Below are 21,190 nucleotides of genomic sequence, written 5' to 3'. Positions count from 1 at the left end.
CGGAATCATGGTCTGCTGAGTAAAGTCTCGCCGCCTGTGTTTGTCTGAACACGCTCTATCATCCGTCATCAAGTTTATTCTGTCAGACAAGTGTGTCTGCAGTTATGTCTCCTTTCGTATGGGCTGGTCCCAGCGTTCAGATCGTCGCACAAGTATATACTCGGGTTAGTCGCCTCTCCCGCCGCTTTGTTCTGCTGCCGTGATATGTTATGCACCTTCTATGCTGGCTATGATTTTCTCACATATGATTCATGTTGTATAAGCTCAATATATGCACAAAATTATAGTTCCTGTGCGACCGCAATCAAAACTCAGTAGTGTTCAGATTCGAAGACAGTTCTCGTAACGTCATCTCCCCGCCGACAGAATCGGTACGCAACCTATAACCTATACTCGATCGAAAACGAGACTCGGATTCATATCATCTTATCTCCGTGACCGGCGCTCTTCTTGTCTTCAGCCCTGGCACTGGCCCGGGCCAAGCCAGCGCCAGCCAGCACTCTTTGTGCGTATAACTACTAGACTACATTCGTGAGCTAGTTGATCCAGTGAGTAAACCATGCGAGGATTTCGACAACTTGGGGAGAAACGAAAACTCGCTCTCTACGTCCATATTTTCTCTCGTCGGTGAAGGCGTCCCCGCTCTACCCGAGTCGCACTGGCAATTACTACTGCTCATGATCCGAGTGTACTCGTCCCTCAAGTATACTTTTACTCACTGATGCAGAGGTCAGTCTCTCAGCCTGTCTACCATTTGCGTCTGTATTCCGAGTCGGAATTGCACTAGTGTGCGACAGGACAGCCTTGCTCAAGAGCTCAATTGGAGTCAATTTGGCATGGACCCAGCATATATTGCTCGCGCACCTGGTCCAGTGAAGTAGGTGTGGATTATTTGGCTCGTGTAATAGGAGGAAGCCGATTGCAACAGGCACCTTGATTGGAGATCACATTGAATACATCTCATTTGGCGTCCTCTCCACTGCTGTCGGGCATGATATCCTCATCGCCTATGTACCGTCTACGTCTCCAATCAGTACTCACTCCGGCAGCTCGGGGCACACAACCTCGATGCCCCAAATTTTCCTTAGGCGTTTGCTTCTATGCTCAAGAGTGCGTCTCCACCAGCTGCATCCGAAGAGAGGGACAACAGTCCACGCAGTTCGCGCGCGCCATATCGGCGTCACCCTCGCCAACATGACGAGCCTCACTCAACGTATAGTCCTTGGTCTTTAGTTTAGTTCTCTGAGGTGAAGGACGTGCCGAGTGATATATATGCACATATGCTGGAACAGGGAGTGCAGAGAATCTTGCCATACGTGGAGAAGCTGAGACCCGCTCGAGACAGTGGGAGATTGGGTGTGCCAATGGAAGAACTGATTGAGTGGAGTGGATGATACAGGCGGGCGTACGCAACGGCGATGGGTTAGACTTCACCCTTTGGCAGAAGTTTATGGAGCGGTTCCATGCCGTGACTGAGCATAACCATAGGAATCTTCCCAGGAGCTCAGACGAATGCCCAAGGTCTGACAACTGAGTTGGATTTGTATACGCGTATAGATCCGCATTCCTTGTCTCCGTCTAATCTGAGAATACTTAGTATTGCACACGTAGGACTCAATCATACAACGCAGTCCGACTACTGGGATATGTTTACTATCGATACAGCGCAGTATAGCTACTGGAATAACCTTGCTATCGATACAAGGGTCTCCACAAAGACAGCAGTCGCTAGGAATCAAATTAATGGATACATGCCTCTCAATTCTGCTTTCAGCCTCGCTGCTGTGCACGCAGAAGATAGTTCCGAAAGCGCAAGGTGATATACTTCACCACGCACAATCTGACGGCTTCCACACGTCTTGGGGCAGGATGATGAGTCTCTCGGCTTGAAAGATGAATAAACGCATGAGCAACGTAGCCTTTACGACACGTCATCTGCTGTAGGGTGAGTCGCAGTTGTGTGCATCCATCCTGGCAGTGCGACTATGATCCTTTGACAACATGAGGAGACGCGTACATTGTCGTAGGATGTTAGTCCGAAAGTGGTCCGATTATTCGGTCGTGTTGATGAAACGGATGTGGGTGCGGACAAAACCTGGAGAAGTCGTGGAGATGGATGATATCTGGGGTGGTGAGTGCGATTTGGGTCGAGGATGTGGTGAGGAACAATTACAGAGCTCCCAGCCTTGATGCTAACCCCGTACCAATCGAGTGACTGTCTAGATATGATGATCTTGTGTGTTAAACCTGCATACGTACATCTGCTGTGGGATGCCTGGAGCCGTTGTCAAATCGTATTGCCTCTTCAGTTGATCCATATTCGCAGGATGGAGTTGACCAGAGTGTCACTGAGTGCCACCGGCCGACAGACAGGATCGATGGAGAAAACATTTGATTTATGTTGAAAGCTCATTCTTGACTCGGAGTCATTCTTGACCGCGTCGATCGGCTTTCGGGGAAACAACAGCCCTTATTATTGGCCATCAGATCCTGTCGTGTAAACTTCGTAGGCTGGGAACGAGTCTTCCGCGACTTATTTGCGCATTTCCTCCGCATGTCCACTGACTTGCATGTCACACCCATAGAATGGCTCCATTGGATGCTCATGCTCTACCCACAATAAGATGATACGAGTAGTTGCGCCATATTGCTACAGTTACTGTTCTTTGAATCCCCAATGTTCAATTTGATGATTCTTGCAAGTCCTTGCCAGAGTAGCATGTACAATCCACATGACTTGTAGGTGTTCCATCGTCTATCACATTTCGCCCGCTTTGCTGATCCTTCACCGGCCCCAGAATCCGAGCACGTACGACAGATGCTCGACTGAATTCCCATAGAAATTATACGGAAATTCTTCGGTGAGGAAGTCAGCACTCGTGACTTCTAGCATATGAGGGACGCTCTTCGAGGACTCGGAGCCGGGTTGTAGTATTTCTATAAAATACTCGAAGATGCTTCAAGTCTGTCCTCGACAGCAATCTTCTCCACTATGGGCGCAAATTTTTTCTCTTCGTTAACGTGCGGACTTGCAGCTGCGTTATGCCTAACGGCTGTATGGTCGCAGTCAATTAACGCAGAATCTGTTGTGGTTTCGTATGATGACCCGTTGATCTACTACAATGGTCGATGGGATATCGAACCGGAGACATGGTGGTATGCATTCAGGCTGCTTCTCCAAAGGCGCTGTTAAATAATCCTATTTACAGGGTTGGTTCTGGATTCAAGGTCAACGTGCAAAACCTCTCAAACCTGACGCTGAACCTCGGTCCCTATACCTCCGATCCCGTTCTGCTTGGCGTATCGGTAAACTATGGAAACTTCACGGGATTTAACGCGACACAGGGCGAAAACGTCATTCCTTTGGGGGATCTTGCGCCTGGCTCGAACGCAGTGGTGAGGATTAATTCTGTAGGATGGGAAGACAACCACATGAATCTCGAGACGATTCAAATCAATTCTGTAAGAGCAACAAATAGACTGACGTCCGTTGTCGCTAACTGGTACAATTAGGGTGCAGTTCTCTTACCTTACGAGCCTTCTCGTATTGCTTTCCAGTTTATTGGTGACTCTCTGTCTGCTGTATGTTCTGGACAAGTCGCGCATATCTACGATGCTAAAGCCGCCTGATGTGATTAGGGCCAATATGTTCCGTTGGGAGTCGATCAAGCGTGGCCGTTTCTCACATCTGAGTATTTCAAAGGCGAACACAATATTCAGGCGCAACCAGGAATCGCTTTGTCGGCATGTCGTGCGCGTTTTTTCGTCATTTTGTTCTGATTTATTGTATCACAGGATATATACTCATACGGAAATGTTCACGGCATGTCATACCAATTCTTCCAGGTTGAGTCCATTCTTTCTACAAATTGAATACTTTGATGACCTCGATCTCAAAGACCGAGGACACGCAGTACTACTATGGTAAGTCTCATTTTCCTGAATTGGAATCGTTCTGATGAACGTTTAGATGCTATGCACAACTACACGACTCCGTGGAACTTTGCAAGAGACTATCCTGCTGCCACGCACGTCGTAGTCATGATCGGGTCGGTAGAATCCCCCAAATTTTGAATGGCTGCGTTGATCACGCCTTTCTTAAGTGCTAACGACAGCGGAAATAACGTGACGGCATCTTCGTTTTATGAGGTATTCCTGCCGTTGCACTGCATCTCGTCTCATACTCACTGCCATTATGGATAAGACCTATATAGACTTCTTGGCTAGGATACGTCTTATTTATCCTGTCCAACCGATGTTCATCATTCTCCCGGTGCGTCAACTTTCGACGTCTTCGCAGAACAAACTGACAACAATCGGGCCATGTGTTCAGTGGGGCTGGCCGAGCGCTGATGCTCCTCCAGCGCCTTATTATGTCGGAATCTACCAGGAGGTTGTGGAATACCGGTATGTGTTTGGGTCTGTAAAACATATAAACACAGCACTTATGTCACTCATCCTTTAACTTATCAGCCAAAGTGTCGGAGACAGAAACGTCTATTTGGTCAATGCTACTGGATGGATTGATTATAGCGACGTGTTTCCGAGGTAAGAATCTCTCAACTCAAATCTTGGCAGCGTACGATAACTCCTGTACCAGCAATTTGCATCCGACAGTCGAAGGTCACCAGAAAGTGGCAGGTTATTTCGAGAGCTGGCTGGAAGAATGGGGGCTAGTAGCTGAGCCTACCTGGGCTACTCCCGCATAGGAGCTCCGTCACAGTACTATATGAAGAGCCGGAATCTTTCTGCGTGCCACCCTTCATTCCGCTAATACTCTGGATATTAGGAACGCCGTCGAGCCAAGGAAGTTGTAGTTGCTAGTGATAAGATGCACAGTCCCTCCTTCGCGGTATGCGCGAAATGTACTTTATTTCGGTGCCCGTTCGTGGCCTCGATAAATCTCATCGAAGGCCAAGTAAACACCTTGCATTCTGGCGGAAGCAACCAGGCACATACGAAGCGGATATGTGACTAACCTGATGTCCGCCGAGGCTTATGAGCATTCAGTTGTCTGCATCCTGGGACCCAGTAACAGTATTGTTTCTGAACATCCATATAAAGTGAGTTCACTTATTGATATCACTGAAAGGTCGAGATTTTCCATATTCAAATCTAAATGGGTGTTAAAGTCAGTTTTTGTTAGAATGCACGCGTCCGATTCAGGTTCTGCGATGGACATATTCAGAGCATCATTAGACGGCTTGAGGAGTTAATGACTTGAGTCGTAAGTGCAATATGACGTACACAACTCGATTTCCACGCTGACAACAGCTAAAGTATACAATCAAATGATCTCATTAGAAAATAAAGACAACACGATCGCACTGGCTCAGAATATTCCCTGCGGGTTGATGTCCGTGTAGAAGCGAAGTCCACTGATGCCCACTAGACTATAGTGTGTGTGTCAGTGACAAACATTCGTGCCATAGTGCAAGTGTGTTACATGTATTGCGGTTCAGCCATAGCATAGTCCCCAAAAATGCTCACATCGGACACGTGGAACGCCAGACCGTCATTAGACTGGGAAGAAGTTTCCAAGGACGGATTGAGACCTCTTATATATCTAGAGACATTATGTGGATTATAGATCATACCAATTGGAATAGTATATCCATCTGAAAGATAATTCAAGCAACTCAAACGATGTCGGACATCCCCCCATCAGACAACTGGCGCAGAACAAGACATGAGAATGTAGTGCCAACACCACTTCAAGGTTAGAAGATTTGGGGGAAGTCAAGAACCAATGCAGGTGTAGAACTTCATGGCTGATAGTAGTCAGACTGGGCTAGGGGAAGATATAATGACATCATTAACCTCATGAATTGTACGAAGCACAGCAAAACGTGAAATTGCTGTCATGAGACCCAGAGACACGCTCAGAGAGCACATTCCGCATCTCCTAGAAGCAGGGGGTACTATGAGACAAGAAATCTTGAAGAAATGTGAGGCGGCTCATGTAATGGTATTCCAGAAGACCACACTTACGAGTCGAATTCAAATGCACACGCCTCACTGTCGAATCTCTAACATATTGACTTGGCACTCAAAGCCCGGGAAACATGGCAATCTTCATCGAAGATTTCATCTAGAGCATTGCTGTTATGGAATAGATGAGTCCTGGAATTGTGTATCCATCATATGTCGTAGTTTATTACCAAATCAAAGCGGCAGAATTGCACGGTATGGACCCAGAAAGTTACAATTGATTCCAGCAACAGACCTGGTGCTGACAGTTCATGGCAAGCTCTAAGCTTCCGAAAAGCTCAAACGCTCGCGACAACTTGAACACAATAGACTTAAATATGCGTGCGAGGTAAAATAACAGCAGTATCGACAGCATCAGAGCGAGAAAGAAGGACAATAGCGAGGGCCCGGAAATGTAGCATACATGTGACCGTAGTTACCATGATGCTTTCGCGCCCTCATAAAATCGCACTTTCGGCAGCATCTGGGGCTTGTTACTTACGGTGCTCACCGTGGGATAGCGCAGGCCACCAGCGTTCCACACAACAGGCTTGTTCGTCAGCTCGAACGTGAAGTTAGAAAGCAACACCGATAGGACGATCTCTGCAAGGACGCGAGTTGGGTTACTTCAGTAGATGTACGGTAGAACTCAGAGTGTACTTACTCATCTCCATTTCAGAAAACTTGAAACCGCTGTGTTAATCCGTGAGCTTGAGTGATCCAGGGTTGAACAATGAAAGCCGTACATGCACGCTTTCTTGCCACCAATGAACGTCATCCTGGAATATAATTAGCACTGCTCATTAAAGCACAAGCTGAGACTCACAAGTTGGCATAGACACCAGGAATGTTCGTCTTTGTGATCATCTCCGGGAGGGGGAGAGCCACCTCTCAGGCTTCCATTCATGTGCATCTTCGCCCCAAAGTTTCTTGCTCGCGTTGCAGCCCAGGACTCCCATAATAATCTCCATTCCCTTGGCTATGGGAATCTCACTGATTAAGCTGCCGTCAACTCCCACAATGGGCTCAGACAATGGAAAAACTGTGTCTTGGTTTGCACTGACCCATCAAGATACTTTAGCATTTGAATCATCTATGACTAGAACTATTTACACGCGCAGAAGGTACTGGAGAGGCACATCCCTCAGGGAAATTCCTATCAGCAAGGAGCACGAATGAGGCAGACCCTAATGGAAGACTATGATAATGAGTCTCAGTCCAGGATATGGTAATCGGGGACTGCGGTAAATACCTATGATAATGAGAGTCTGTGTACGTGTCAGTACGAGTGTATATAGTTACATATAGATGATAACGAACGTACCTAAGTCCAGGATATGGTAATCGGGGACTGAGGGAAGTCGACGCGCTGGCGTCTCTAATGGTACGCAGCGGAGTTGCCGTATAAAGTAATAGAGCGGAAGTAAGTAGCGTATAGAAAGGAAGATTGTATAGTATCAATAGTCCGTCTTGAATGTATCTACAACAGACCCAGCTTACAATCGCAATGTCTCGTGGCACACGCCATCGAGTAAGGGGAGTTAGTCGAGTTCATCGTATGATAAGGATTCCCTAGCATGCGCATCTAGCACTTCAGCACACAATTTATCTTGCACGTCAGGACGCTCTGCGAGTATGTATAAGATACGGGCCAATGTGTTCAATGTCGTGTCTATCGGAGCAAAAACGAGAGCTCATATACATACGTGACAACGTGAGCGATCATGCATGGCAATGTGGCATAGCACAACTTCTACGATGACCTGCCGTGACCTGTAGCATCGCGCCGCGATCATCACACATGGACGATATAACGTGCATGACACTTCCTGACGTGGTTTGCCACCAAGACGACGCGGCGCATCGGGTTGTGTTCAAGTCCACCCCTTCAAAATGGCTTCCGAAAAGAAGCCAAAACGGCGAAAGGGGCCAGGCAGCAGGCAGACGAAGGGGGCGAAACAGGTATCTCCCCACTCAATTCTCCGCTGCAAGCACCTAACCACTGATATGATGTGTGACACTCAGCCTCAAACAGTGCCCGCCGACATAGCTCCAGGAAATGGATGGATGTCACCTGTTGAGCTATTCGACAATACTATCATTGCATCAGTGATGCAATCACAACAGTAGGGCAATTACTGAACTTACAGCTGCTCCTCCCCCTCTATAAATCCCAATAAATCATGTATGATACAAATTACAATTATTATCACTATTGTTGTGATTTTTGTATGAATGAAAAATACGAGAGCAACTCGAATGCCTCGCGAGTGTGTTTTGAGCACTACATCTTGACCAAGAGTGGCCTCGGGTGGGTGATTGCCATGTCCGACTGACATAGTAACTCACCGTGGCTATGTAAAGAACATACATGCCTCTATTTTAATTCCTCCGGAATAATCTGCATAGTGTACCCCTCCTGAATCCTGTGTCGAACAGTAGCAACTCAATTCTGTGACATTGAGCCACAATCGGCGTCGTGAATCTTGACTCAGCTGATGGTAGTGGTGGCGTACTTCGCATAACTTCGCAGTCCAGCCACTGAACGCTGGGCGGACAAAGAAAACGGCATGTGCGGCATTGTGACGGTCGACGTGACATGCCTGGGAGAAAAGTTGCACTACTGTTATGTTTGTGTTTTGCTCTCGGTATTGCTCAATTCTTGACATACTGAGCCTATGAAATTCGTGTATGTACTTTCAAACATTCTGCATCAATTGGTGAAAACTCCGAGACGTTCCGGTAAAATGTGCGCTATAAGGAGCCCAGATACTGAAAAAGTTGCATTACTGGTGCAATGATAGTATTATCGACCATCTTTGGGACGATTATTCCTCCCTAGCCACATGCGCCCTGACATGTCGTGCATGGCTTCCCAGGACGCGGAAATACACCCTTCATAGTGTTAAGCTCACGACCTTCTCCGATTTCACAAACTTCGAGAACCTTCCGAAAGAGGATGCCTCTGTTGCGCAAAACGTCCATCGCCTCACTCTCTTGCAAGCGCCGGGTTCCACACCGCGACGGAACCAGATGGTGCGAGGATAGCCCTCGATGCTGCGAAGGCTCGAGCGTATCACGGTCTTAACGCTTGAGGGCTGGACCGTCCCTGAGCTGACGGATACGTTTCTGCAGGACTTGCGTACCTCGCCACCCGCAATACGATCCCTGCGCTTGATGGCCGCATTCCGTAGCGAGTGGAGAGAGACGGATCTTATCCGTTTCTTATGCTGCTTCCCCGAACTCTAGACCCTTCGTTTTGACCAAGTCCTTTTGACCGGAACCTCATCCGGTACAATGGGCGAGTTCATCTCGTTATACTCCAATCCCACTGTGCCTGCCTATCTCACGCAAATTGTTCCCTCAAAGACAGTCCGAATCGAACGTCTCGAGTGGTTTAACCTTCATGAGCATGTTGATGCGTGGCTGCTAGGTGGCCCATTTGATCTCCAGCTGCGCGAATTGAATCTATATTTGCCTATGGGTACATCACTAATGATAGACCTCCAAGAAGCATATCTCAAGCGGACAGGCTCGAACCTACGCAAGCTCGCTGTTTCTATCACCTCCCCACCGGGCGTCAAGTTTCTGGAGATTCCACAACTTGAGGAATGATTTAGTTTCAGATACAACACGCAGATAAACACCCTGCATCTCGGTTTCCCATTCGGGCGATCATACGCAGCTTCACTCCAAGCTATACTGGAATGCGCCTCACTCATTATTCGTCAAGTGACATCGACTCATAGTTCTCTACAGCGCTTGCGGACCAGCTTGAGAATGCCTGGACTGAAAGGATTCACTCGGCGCAGTTCTTGGGTGCCCCTAGATGATGCCCTAGCCTCGTTTGTCGGAGCGCGATCGTTGGCGGATGTTGTACTCGATATATGCGATGAAAGTGACATCGCAGAAAATGATGAGGATCAAGGTGAAGCGACACTTGACCATTTGCTCAGCTACCTACCCAAGCTCCATGCAGAAAAATGTCACCTATGCGTCTTGTGGGGTCGGCAGTGGAATGCATTGACCCAATTTGGAGGGTGTATTGTCGGTCAGAAGGTTGAGCGGTTGTTAGACCTGCGAGCGTGAGTTGTCAGTCGAATACTTAGATCATGATGGTAAGTAGTTGATATTGATCTCTAATCGACTTCCTCAACTGATGTGATTCTGTTGCAAATTCATATAATGGTTTTGGTAGGAGAATGCTAACTCATGTCATGCCTGCCAACCTTGTTGTATTGCACGTCGAATAAGCGTATTCAGTGAATATATTAACAATCCGACATTACATCCGTGAGCACGCAGTAGAAAGGCACACCGAACCGCAGTATCCGCAAGGAAACATTAATGTCGCCAGCTGGCCGTCTATGGCTAATCGTACTCGCCATATCCACCATCCCAATCGTCCCAGATAGCATGTATAACATTCGCATTGAACCACTCTTTGTCAGCTGGATCGAGGACACCACAATTGTAGATCGCCATGAACTGGATAGGGTGGACTTTGAAGTGAGGATCTGAACGTTGAGCGTATCCGGACATGGCATACGTTGTGTTACGCGCTTCAACCATACGGCGGATGTTGGCACTTGTACACTGCGCGCAGTAGTCGATGAGGAGCTGAGTGATGTATGGGCACACCCACTGTCCAGAGGGCTGCTCGCAGGACAACGCTTCGAGCTCGCGAGGGCCAAACTTGGAGCTATCGGCAAGTCGCAAACGTCTACCGTTGAAGCGGAGGAGGTAGTCCATTAAGACGGATTCAGACGACCATTCGTCCTGGATGTTTAGGACGGAGACATTCTCCAAACGCATAATACTCGGGTTAGGAATGTCGCAGCGAATAAATGCCAGCTCCCTGGGTGCGCGTGCGTTGATAAGACGAAAGAACTCGTTCAGCACGTAGCGCTCTATGCAACGGAACGTAATGGATTTTGGGCGGAACGCGTGCATGAGCGGTTCAGCGTCCTCCCTGCAGATTAATTCGACACATGAAAGCGTCAGGGACTGCAGTCTAGGGAGAGCGTGCAAGCATTTAATCAGGCCGTCAAGAGACATTGTTGGTTCGTGATACATGGCGAAATGCGAGATGGAGACCGATGTCACCGATGCCAATAGCTTCGGCTTTTCAAGGTAGGTGTTCTTGAATATGAAGCCATCGACATGGAGTTCTTTTAGGGAAGGTGCGATCAAAAAGCCTTCCATTAGATATTGGATAGGGTTACAACCCTCGTCGTCCGGCTCACGAGACTTGAGATAGAGCCGAGTAAGCTTCGGAGCGCGACCAAGTATGTCGATCCCAGGCCAAGGTAATGCTTCCTGATGGTGTAATCGTGCGTTGAAACTTCTCCATCGAGAGATGTGAGGGCGTAGGAGGATCATGAACTTCGCAACTTGAGACGTTTCGTCCGCAGGCGAGTGGAAAATACCCCGACCAAGAAAGTGGATGTCTAGTAGTTGGTTTCCGGACAGAGACAAATGCATGTGAACATCCGCCAATGTAGTCGGTGTTTTACCAACGATGATGAGGATTGACGTCCAAAATGATGGGTTCAAAGATAGCGTATTGCTCCAGAACCGACAGACCGAAGCAAGCTGCTTCAGAAGTTGGGTCTGTGGTTACATGTCAACAAATAAACTCGAGAATCAGGTTATGCCACAGACCTTGGGTTCTCGTTTAGGCAACATGTAGCACAACTCCTTGAAAATGATGTCGAGAAGCTCAACTGGGAGAGCTCCGATGTACGAGTGGGCTTGTATCGGGCCACGAAACATTGAATCTCGTAATAGTATCAGAGGTTGCCGTAATTCTCCAGATCCCTCACAAACTGCAGGTATCTAAGAAAGATCAATGTTCCGCAACATGAGCTGGTATCCATGGAGCTCCAAAGCATCATTTTGTCGAATAAGACTTACTGAGGTGAATTTGTGATATGGCTGGGCCATGTTCTATTCTTGTTGAAACGAAATAGCTAATTTGATCATATATGCCACTTTCAGTATCATCTTAACATATACCATCTGCGACCTCACTGAAATGCACGGATTTGTGAGGCGCACGCGCACCATAAAACTTGAAGCATGGACCTGGATAAACTGTGATGATATGGAAAGGGAGCAGTGAATTATAATGGGTTGACCTTGGTACAGAGCCACGTACCTCTAGTGCCAGCGAAGCAGGAAATGACAAGTCGACAAGTCGAACGCAGCCGATTTCAAGCGGCGGCATTTACACATGTTGCTAACGACACTGATCCCGCTTGAATGATCGAGACCGAATCGAGACGCACCAACAACACATCCTCTTCGGCGCTCTAACAATTCGATACTCACACCAGTTGTAACACCCACTGCCCAGCACGACTATTTCGCTTCACTCCACCTCTTTAAAGTAGTAATAAGTGAATTGGACACTAGTACAGTCATGCAACGGATCACATACCTGGTAGAATAAAAGACCGTAACAAAAGGCTGTGGAAAGACTGGGTCAAAGTATTCGGGAAGACAGCACCGCGCAAATGATCAGACGTCGAATCCAGGTAAGTGGCCCATTGTCGTCGCGATAGTACTACACCGGCATTTAGAATCCTCGAGTAAGCAACACAGGGACATACATACGCCATCTTTGTCTCGACATTCGATGCTAGAGCAGTCAGGCATGGTATTGAGATATCAAGGGCTGCCTGTCCTGAAAACAAGAGATTTCAGAGGTTGGGGACTGACTCTCACCCACAACAATTGTCAACCTTCGTTCAAAAGCTCGGAACCGAGAACATCCTTCCGTAATAACTGACAAACCGAAGCAGGTGTTTTCCATGAAACCGTGGATATTTTGATGAAGAATAGAATTGTATGGCTGATCCGACAGTCCAAATGAACAGCGAATCATAATGTGTATCAGTGACTGCTCGGAGCTTCGACGAGCCGGAGACATTCAGACGCCACAGCTGAGTTTGAATGGCCTGGAGGAGGAGGCAACGTTCAACGTTCATATTCAAATGCCACCGTAGCCTCTGGTGAGTTTGTCCAGGAGCATGTATAGATCCTGCTGAATCTTGAATCTTGAAGCATTATTTTCTGTGTAACATTCATCCGGTTCCTACGGCATCAAGTAGTATTACTCATAACAATCTTTACTCCATATTGCATTAGCTCAACAAGTGGTTTTCTCCAGGAGAACAACGTAATATGTTACGCTCTCGGACCCCAAAGCAACCCTCGGGCTGGGCGCGGGACTCCAGAAATAACTCAGTTGTGGATGGCTCTGGCCATGGTGTGTCTCCGTTGATGAAAACAAGGAAGGAAGAAGTCTCTCGCAAGAAATTATTTCGAGTCACTCTTTTACGAAGCCAAGCACTAGTCCGCCTAGTGCTCCTACTAGTAATCTTGGCTACGATCTCTGTTCTGTGGCTTCTGTATCTTGTATCTGGCTTTAAGTTTGCTGTCCGTTCTGGGTCGTCTGGCTCACACAAGAATAATCTTCCTCCTCGCAAACCAAGTAACCAAACTGTTCAGACGAAAAAGAGGGCTATGCAGATGGGCACCCCTACGATACAAATCCCCATGGTGACTCGCTCAATCATGCAAAAGTTGCATGACCTTCATGTGCCCGATGGGTTCGACGAAGTCAGTCATACAGGGTATCGTAGTACCCGCCGATGGCCGCCTATAGTGACTGTGTTACCCGAAGTGCAGACTTCCGCGAAATCTAAAATTAAACTTCGAGAACCCGTACAAACGACGGAGGAAATTGACAGCCAGTTCTGTGCTGGAGGGAATTGTAGGCTCCTCCTGCCCTTACTAGTGACCGAGCGCGATCCTAAAACGCAAGCGCACCTTGTTCAGCTGTTGACTCTTGCCAAAACCATGAATCGTACGCTAGTGCTCCCTAACGTCGGACGTGGACGCGCTGGGGCTTGCTTGCGCTGGGACTACACTACATACTTTGATCTGACAAGCACTATGCGCTTGGGCATCGAGCGTGTCATGATGATGGACAATTTTCGCACCTGGATTGACATGCGTCCTCTGGAGCCGACAGGACAGATCGTGTTCATCGATGAGAACACCGACACAGACCGGATGGAAGGCCAGACTACTGATTCTGCAAAAGAGCCTCTGCGTATCGAAACAATTTCCGCTTCCGTAGCTCAAGAAAAACTGAAGGGAATGAAATGCTTGGCTACTAAATTTCACCGATTGAAACTTGACTCTTCGCTCAGCATTCGCATGCATCCTACTCTTAACATAAATCCATCGCTTGTTTTAGCGGACACTCTGGCGCATTGGAATGTGGGAGATACTCCTGAGTTGACCAAAGAAGGTTCTGTTGGTATGGATGAGTCTACGCTTGTCGACAAGGACGGCAACGGAAAGAACTATTCAGCCGCAAACGTTCTACTGCTTTACTGGAATCTGCATCAACAAGGCTCCAAAAACCACGTTCACCTCGATTACTCCACCAAGCTTCGCGCTCTCGCCTCTGAACTCACAGTGTCCCTGACACCGTATCTTGCAGTGCGTTGGCATATGAAGAAAGCTCCCTCTCATATGCTCCTGACCTGCGCAGATGCACTAATCGATGCTCTGGATACAATTCTTCACGATGAGATACTTGCGTACGGCATTCAGGCCGTGTGGCTGTGGTCAGACTATCCTGTTGCCTCGAATACTACGTCCAAGACCTTGGAAGCTGAGACGACTAAGGGTCTTTTGGCTGAGCATGCAGCAGCCATCGAAGTCGTTCGAGATGCTTTTCTGCCTGGGGGAGAGCTGGCTCAATGGAAATTAACAGGACTTATGGAAGCGCTTGGCGGGAGGAGCGCAATCAATGAAAGGGTTTTGATAGATGACGATGAAGAGACTGTACTGGAAGACTTGGGTGTGAGAAGCATCTTGGAGACCATGGTGGCACAAAGATCGGCTGTATTGGTAGCCAGCACCAGAGAGTGCGGCCACATGAGGTAAGTTGATGACGAGAAAGCCAAAAAAACGCGTTCGACTACATGATTCCCACAGCGCCGCAACACAGAAAATTGTGGAGGGCAGAGCCAACGAGCGCCCGGAAGACTTACCTAGAAATACAGTGAATCTCTTCGGATAAGTAGTTGATACTCAGTAACACAATAGACGTTGAGATAGAAAGCATCGTAAAGATAGCATAAGCGATGCGTGGGGAGCTCATACTACAATTTTGCGACAGACGGCAGGAAGCAATCATAATGAATTCATAACACACCATCCGCCGTTCGCCCGATAGCAGTCGTGGGCGCGACTGCGTCATGATGTATGGAGGAATTATCCGCGCCATCTAGTCCCTTGGAGCCCCTCGCCCAACACCCGCAAACCGTGGTCTGTATTCGCCAGGTGCATCCTCCTTCTTCCGGTAGTCGTCCCGGTCGCCACGGGGCGGGCGGTACGCACCCTCGCCAGAGCCGCGCACAGTGGCAGGACGAGGCGGGCGAACAGCCTTCTTGTGAGTCGCGGGTACAATTTCGGTGGGCAAGTTCAGCCTAGAGTAACATAACGTCAATGAGACATTGAACGATGAATCTTATGGATGAAGACACACCATTCACGAAGGTAGTCAACGCCCTCAGGGGTGAGGACGTAGTAGTACCATTGCCAAGAAAACTGCGTCTTCACGAGTCCCCTGGATGTCAGGCTCTGCATCGCCTTGATGACGTGAAGGTTAGGCACATCGAGCTCTTCATGCTTGGGGGCGTTGTAGTCCTTCTTGGCGACAAGAACACCCTCTACAAAACATGGCAAATCAAAATCTGTAAAGATCGTGGCAACTGAAGAGTGACAGACCCTTGAAGAGAGACTCGTAGATGATGCGCCTGTGGGGCTTGGAAATGATCATGCTGGGCGAAGTAGATTTGAGGTCGGAAGCTGCGAGTGTGTCAGCGAGTCGTATGCAACTTGAAATCCGTAATTACTCACTGCGAGCGTTCGTCGCACTTAATCCGGCTGCAAAACCACATCGACGTGAGCAACCGGTCCCCTCACTTAAGATAGTCGAGCCCCGTCATCCAAATCCGACAGTGCCCATCCAGCCCTCCCCAGACATCAAACAACCCCATAAATAGTTCCCAGCAAAAGCAGAGCGTCGAAGTGACAGATTGAGGCACTTACATGGCTTGCGGGAGTGAAGGGGCCTAGGATTTTGTCTTGAGGTCGACGGACAGCGAACGCTTGTGTGGATTCGGATGCTTGGCACAATTTCGATGGCGGCGCCGGGTATGCGGACCCCGAAATGTGCCCAAGCATCCGGGGTCCCTCTCCTCAATTCGGGATAAGCCCACGTGCTCAAACGCGTCTGCTTTCGCGGTCACGCCGATTCACGCATTTTATGCCCTCTCATGTCTCGTATTCCTCAACCTCCCTCCTCTCGCCGCTCTCCGAGCAAATCGTCTGTGTTTCCGGCTTCTAAGCCAACGCTAACTCCTGCAAAACCCTCCTCTTCTCCGTCTCCGTCCCCGACGCTCCGCAAACAAACTAGCACAAGAAGTATCAAGCCATCGAAATCGCCAGTGCCTCCGAAGTCACCCGTGCGACGCACAGCTCCTATCATCGATGAGCCTTTACCGGCTACCAAGCCGCTTCTCAGTATAAGAGAGCAAATTGCTTTGAAGCGCGCAGAAGCCAAGAAAGCGCAAACTATTCCTAGAAAAGGCGTGGACGACAGTTTTGGCTTTGCGGGGCTCGACGACGCACTTCCTACGGTGATAGACAAAAAGAAACAGGATGAAGATGAGGTGGACCTTGGGCGATGGTCTGTTAAGGAGTCAATTGAGCGTGCTCGGACTACAGGTGAGCTCCCCTTCGCCCTGGTGCAAGTATGTCAGGTAGCCGTCCAGAATCAGTGTGCGGCTGGAGAAATGCCGCTTTCATCTTTGATGTCAAAGCAGGTGATCTCAGTGCCACTTGTATATATATGCTGCTACGCCTATCGTAGCGTGGGCCGAGTAGAACTGGTCGGAATAATCTATCGCTAATGCGCTCACACTTACGGCCTATAGTTATCTATGATTCCTCTCAAACGATAGCTTCGGTTAGAGTGCATATGCGTTGCTGGCGGGTTTCCTGACATATTCACGCTGATTCTTACTTTTGTTTTACAAGTTTGAGAGTTGATCATTCAGGGTGTATTCTAAGGTGCTCTCAATCTGGCTTCCCGTGCGCTTCCCTGCATTCCTTCCGCGCTGTTTGAGATTCACCTCGGTGTCAAACCTGAGCCTCTCAAATCTGTACCAAATGAGCCGCCAATAACGACTTCATCTAGTGATGACGTATCAGCGACGCGCCGGAGGGGCACGCAGAATAACGCGCCGTCATGGTACGAAGCACAGGATCTGGAAGTCCTCAAGGTGTGGTCCAATGAAATAGTGGAGATTCAGCCAGAAATATCAATGTTTGGCTCTCTCAAGAACGTTGACGTGAGTCCAAGTATTGTATTATGTTTATTCTTATTTACTGACAAAATTTCCATCAGCTGCATAACAATAGACTCTCAACTCTTCCGGATAGCTTTGCAGACCTGACTTCACTTACCAACCTGGACCTGTCTCACAATAGCTTTACTTCGCTCCCCGCCAACTTATTTGCGCTTCCCAATTTAACGACCCTCAATCTCTCACACAATGAACTTACTGCCCTCCCTTTTCGTGCCCCCTTTGACATTCCTGGCGCTTCTCCACTGGCCCGAACGACTGATCGCCGCGGCGAGTGGTTCTCACAAAGCATAACACGTGCGACAGCTCCGCTCCCTCGACTTACTACACTAGACATATCGCACAATCATATCTTCGCGTCTGCGATCGAGCATTCGCATGTCTCAAGTTTGCCCTCTCAACTGGCTAAATTGGACCTATCTGTAAATCCTCTTGGAAATAGTGTTTCACTCTTGCAAGCCCTTGCCTGCCTTGAGCGATTGCGCGAGTTGCGACTAGAGCATGCAGAGATTGGAAATGACTCTTTCCCTGTGGACATCCTTTCCTCCCTTGGAGACTCTTCGATTCCCTTCCGCGTGCTAAAACTTCTCGATCTCGGTGAGACTCATGTCACACTACCTGCGATCGAGGCATCATTTAGGCGGCCATATGTTCAGCAGGAAATAGAGTTCGAGGTAACGACCGAGGAGCCGCGTGATGGTACCCTTCAAATCATCCTCGGCAAACGAGTGGTAAAAGAAGCATGGGAGGTAGAGGCTGAACGGAGGGCAAAGGCACGAGTTACAAAGCACGGCGGTGCAGGCGCAGAGGAAGGCTTGAACATCGGTGCGCGTCCGGCTTCAGCGTCAAGATCCGACCTAAGGACCATGAAGGAGGTTGTTAAAGAAACATGGGAAATTGAAGCGGAACAAGGTATGTTGACCGAGGGAGCGAAGAGGCGAGCGCGAGCGGCCGCCGCAGCTCAGTCGTCAGCTACTTCCTCTGGACCTCCGCCACCTTCTGCACCTGGTTCACCGCGGAAAAGGGCCGTAATAGAAAAAGAGCCTTGGGAGATCGAAGCAGAACAAGGGTTGTTGACGGAGGGCGCTAGGAGACGAGCGAGAGCTGCAGCTTTAGCCGCAGCCAATCCCCAGACGATGCACAAAGCTCCGTCTCCGACCCCTTCGGGAAAGTCTCCATCGCCCACTCCGCTCAATGCGAGCTCCGTGTTGTTCAACGCCAAATTCTATGATTCTCAGACGCAAACACTCACGCTACCCGCTTCGATGCCGCCTTCGAAGGCGGCGCACGCCCGCTCGTTTTCGCTGGGACCGTCAACCTGGAACTCGAACGGCGCGTCATCGACTGCTTCAGACCTCGCGCTTGCCGTGCCTGTTCCTACTCTCCCGCTCGGCGCTATTATAACGCATCCGCTCGCACAAACTCTGAAGGTTCTCTCCCTCACGAATCGGCGCAAAGATCCGTCGTTTAGCATTCCAGATGTTCATGATGGTAGTTTGTTCTTGCCAAATTTAGAAGAGCTCAGTCTCGAAGGATGTAGTATCGCCAACTCGGTCCCCGTGGCAAGGGAAGACCCTACGGAGAACGGTGGCGACGAATTCTCGTCGCGCGTAAGTGAATCGCTCTTGCCTCTAATAGCGAAGCTCTTCCCCAGTCTTCGGACGTTGGACCTTTCGTACAACGCTTTAACGTCTGCAGCACTCACCAAAGAGGCGCTGACGTCGCTCATCTTGGCGTCGAGCCCCGAAGAGACTGATCCGTTGTACATGCGAAAGGGATTGCGGCATCTCCGTCTTCGAGGGAACCATCTGACAGGGCTGGAAGGGTTTGAAGACATCGCGGATCTCTTCAAGGGTAATAGGGACTGTGCATCGTGGAAGCTGGAAGAATTGGACATTCGTGATAACGAGATCGGAAAATTACCCCCAAAGCTTGGACTCCTGCCTTTGGATGTATTCCTCGTGGATGGTAATGTGTACGTCTTTCTTCATTTAGTTATGGGAAATACAAGGCCTGACGTATCTTGCGTCACAGATTCCGTGTGCCTCAGCGAAGGGTGTGGGAACGAGAGGGAACCAAGGGGCTGCTCAGTTGGCTGAGAGGCAGAATTGAATAGTGACGATATGCGACTAGGAGAACAATTCTGGAAACTTGGTTGGTTCTTTTAGCCTCGTGGGGAATACAGAACGAACTACTACACCAATACCCGTACTACAGAATATGATGCATACAATTTAAGATTTTATTCGCCCTTCCACTCACTTAATGCAATGCAGTCATGCTTCATAATTGAACTGAGGTAGACTTCGGCGTAGCGCGATCCCTGTATGTCCGCCTCTTCAACTGCCGCGCGAAGTTCTTTTACATCATCGGGAGCGAGCTGGATTTCTGCCGCTTTCGCATTCTCCTCTAGCAGAGCCACAGACCGTGTGCCAGGAATGGGCACGAAGTCGGGGTGTTCAGCAAGAATCCAAGCAAGGGCGATCTGTCCGGGGGTAGCTTCATACTTGACGGCGACGGTGCGGAACTCCTCTACTAAAGCTAAGTTTTTGGGGAAATTTTCGTCAGAAAAGCGAGGAAGACTCTGGCGGAAGTCGTCTGGGTCGAATTCTGCACGAGACTTGTAGCTGATGACAGGATGAGTATCCATTGCTGCAGAGGAAAATAGTCTCTCACCGTCCGGTGATCATGCCTGTCCGTATTTGTATCAGTATCTCATTTGATCCACAAATATCATGTGGAATCATACCTCGGCCAAGAGGAGAGTATGCAACGATACTGACTCCGAGCTCTCGAGCAGCAGCGACAAAGCCAGTCTTCTCGATGTCCAATTCAAAGGGACTGAACTCCATCTGGCACGCGATGACCTTCTCACCCACTCCGGGAACACCCCTCGCACGCTTCAACACATCGATACTGCATTCGCTCAGGCCAATATATTTGACCTTTCCACTGTCGACATAGGGACGCAGGGTCTCAAGAACGACTGGATAAAATTGATCAGCGTTAGCGAGTCCTGCGGCTGAAATTATATGTATGCAAACCTTCGATGGGAACGTTTGGGTCGACGCGATGCTGGTAGTAGAGGTCAATCCAATCCGTGCCCAGTGTCTTCAGCGAGTTTTCAAGTTGGCGTTTGATGTACGAGGGCTTGCTGTTGGGTGCTGTCGGGGATGCAGCACCTGGGGTCAAATCCCTTGCGCCAAACTTGGTCGCCAGGAAAATGTCAGAGCGCCTGCCGGTTTCCGCGAACCACTTCCCAATAACAGCCTGGCCTGGCGAACTTATGCATCAGATATAGTATCGGTGTATGCATGAGAGAACCCCGAGCTCACTGGTTCCATAGATGTCAGAGGTGTCCCAGAAGGTCACACCGCGGTCTGCAGCATACGTGAGTGTTCTGACAGCCTCGTCTTGGTCCGTCTTCCCGTAGAAGGCGCCGATGCCTACGATGCATGCACCTTGTTAGACTACAGGCACCAGGAGAATACCACTAACATTACCCATAGCTCCGAAGCCAATCGCACTGACGGTAGGACCATTACGACCAAGCTGACGGGTGGGATAAGCTGCGGGAGACATTGTTGTCTACGAGTTGAGTTCAACCTTATGGGAGCCTCAGACCTGGGGCCCATTATATATGTTGACATTATATACTCACTAGTTGTTAGTACTTACTAATATCCCGACCAAGCCCCACTTGCCAGCCTAATCAGCTTCCCGCCAGATAGTGACGATAACCAATCGCATTACAGTAACATAGG

General features: G+C 49.0%; 8 protein-coding genes across 8 annotated transcripts; 4 read left to right on the top strand and 4 right to left on the bottom strand.

Annotated features, from left to right (window-relative positions):
- Positions 1 to 2,992: 2,992 nt before the first annotated feature.
- On the top strand, positions 2,993 to 4,709 carry FIBRA_02158 (uncharacterized protein; the record flags this gene model as incomplete). Its single annotated transcript, XM_012324024.1, has 12 exons — positions 2,993 to 3,156; positions 3,210 to 3,462; positions 3,514 to 3,582; positions 3,640 to 3,765; positions 3,796 to 3,846; positions 3,900 to 3,924; positions 3,971 to 4,049; positions 4,104 to 4,149; positions 4,205 to 4,273; positions 4,334 to 4,407; positions 4,474 to 4,548; positions 4,601 to 4,709. 12 exons carry the CDS (start codon positions 2,993 to 2,995, stop codon positions 4,707 to 4,709), a joined length of 1,140 nt encoding a protein of 379 aa, XP_012179414.1.
- A 1,697-nt stretch (positions 4,710 to 6,406) lies between these two features.
- On the bottom strand, positions 6,407 to 6,837 carry FIBRA_02157 (uncharacterized protein; the record flags this gene model as incomplete). The annotated part of the gene is made up of 4 exons (XM_012324023.1): positions 6,407 to 6,573; positions 6,635 to 6,663; positions 6,717 to 6,749; positions 6,797 to 6,837. 4 exons carry the CDS (start codon positions 6,835 to 6,837, stop codon positions 6,407 to 6,409), a joined length of 270 nt encoding a protein of 89 aa, XP_012179413.1.
- A 1,026-nt stretch (positions 6,838 to 7,863) lies between these two features.
- FIBRA_02156 (uncharacterized protein) lies at positions 7,864 to 9,585 on the top strand (the record flags this gene model as incomplete). Its single annotated transcript, XM_012324022.1, has 4 exons — positions 7,864 to 7,932; positions 7,996 to 8,096; positions 8,850 to 9,006; positions 9,220 to 9,585. 4 exons carry the CDS (start codon positions 7,864 to 7,866, stop codon positions 9,583 to 9,585), a joined length of 693 nt encoding a protein of 230 aa, XP_012179412.1.
- A 756-nt stretch (positions 9,586 to 10,341) lies between these two features.
- Positions 10,342 to 11,745, bottom strand: FIBRA_02155 (uncharacterized protein; the record flags this gene model as incomplete). Its single annotated transcript, XM_012324021.1, has 2 exons — positions 10,342 to 11,583; positions 11,635 to 11,745. 2 exons carry the CDS (start codon positions 11,743 to 11,745, stop codon positions 10,342 to 10,344), a joined length of 1,353 nt encoding a protein of 450 aa, XP_012179411.1.
- Positions 11,746 to 13,158: 1,413 nt separating this feature from the next.
- On the top strand, positions 13,159 to 15,073 carry FIBRA_02154 (uncharacterized protein; the record flags this gene model as incomplete). The annotated part of the gene is made up of 2 exons (XM_012324020.1): positions 13,159 to 14,933; positions 14,989 to 15,073. The coding sequence occupies 2 exons, from the start codon at positions 13,159 to 13,161 to the stop codon at positions 15,071 to 15,073; spliced, it is 1,860 nt and encodes a 619-aa protein (XP_012179410.1).
- Positions 15,074 to 15,280: 207 nt separating this feature from the next.
- On the bottom strand, positions 15,281 to 15,835 carry FIBRA_02153 (uncharacterized protein; the record flags this gene model as incomplete). Its single annotated transcript, XM_012324019.1, has 3 exons — positions 15,281 to 15,482; positions 15,542 to 15,725; positions 15,784 to 15,835. The coding sequence occupies 3 exons, from the start codon at positions 15,833 to 15,835 to the stop codon at positions 15,281 to 15,283; spliced, it is 438 nt and encodes a 145-aa protein (XP_012179409.1).
- A 499-nt stretch (positions 15,836 to 16,334) lies between these two features.
- Positions 16,335 to 19,594, top strand: FIBRA_02152 (uncharacterized protein; the record flags this gene model as incomplete). Its single annotated transcript, XM_012324018.1, has 5 exons — positions 16,335 to 16,785; positions 17,131 to 17,411; positions 17,468 to 19,401; positions 19,461 to 19,516; positions 19,560 to 19,594. 5 exons carry the CDS (start codon positions 16,335 to 16,337, stop codon positions 19,592 to 19,594), a joined length of 2,757 nt encoding a protein of 918 aa, XP_012179408.1.
- Positions 19,595 to 19,668: 74 nt separating this feature from the next.
- On the bottom strand, positions 19,669 to 21,008 carry FIBRA_02151 (uncharacterized protein; the record flags this gene model as incomplete). The annotated part of the gene is made up of 6 exons (XM_012324017.1): positions 19,669 to 20,053; positions 20,103 to 20,118; positions 20,176 to 20,412; positions 20,471 to 20,701; positions 20,762 to 20,872; positions 20,930 to 21,008. The coding sequence occupies 6 exons, from the start codon at positions 21,006 to 21,008 to the stop codon at positions 19,669 to 19,671; spliced, it is 1,059 nt and encodes a 352-aa protein (XP_012179407.1).
- Positions 21,009 to 21,190: the final 182 nt, after the last annotated feature.

This window comes from Fibroporia radiculosa (genome assembly GCF_000313525.1).
Source record: "Fibroporia radiculosa TFFH 294 genomic supercontigs, scaffold1087, whole genome shotgun sequence".
NCBI lineage: Eukaryota > Fungi > Basidiomycota > Agaricomycetes > Polyporales > Fibroporiaceae > Fibroporia > Fibroporia radiculosa.
Note: the sequence above shows the minus strand (reverse complement) of the source record. Positions and strands in the feature narration are given on the sequence as shown.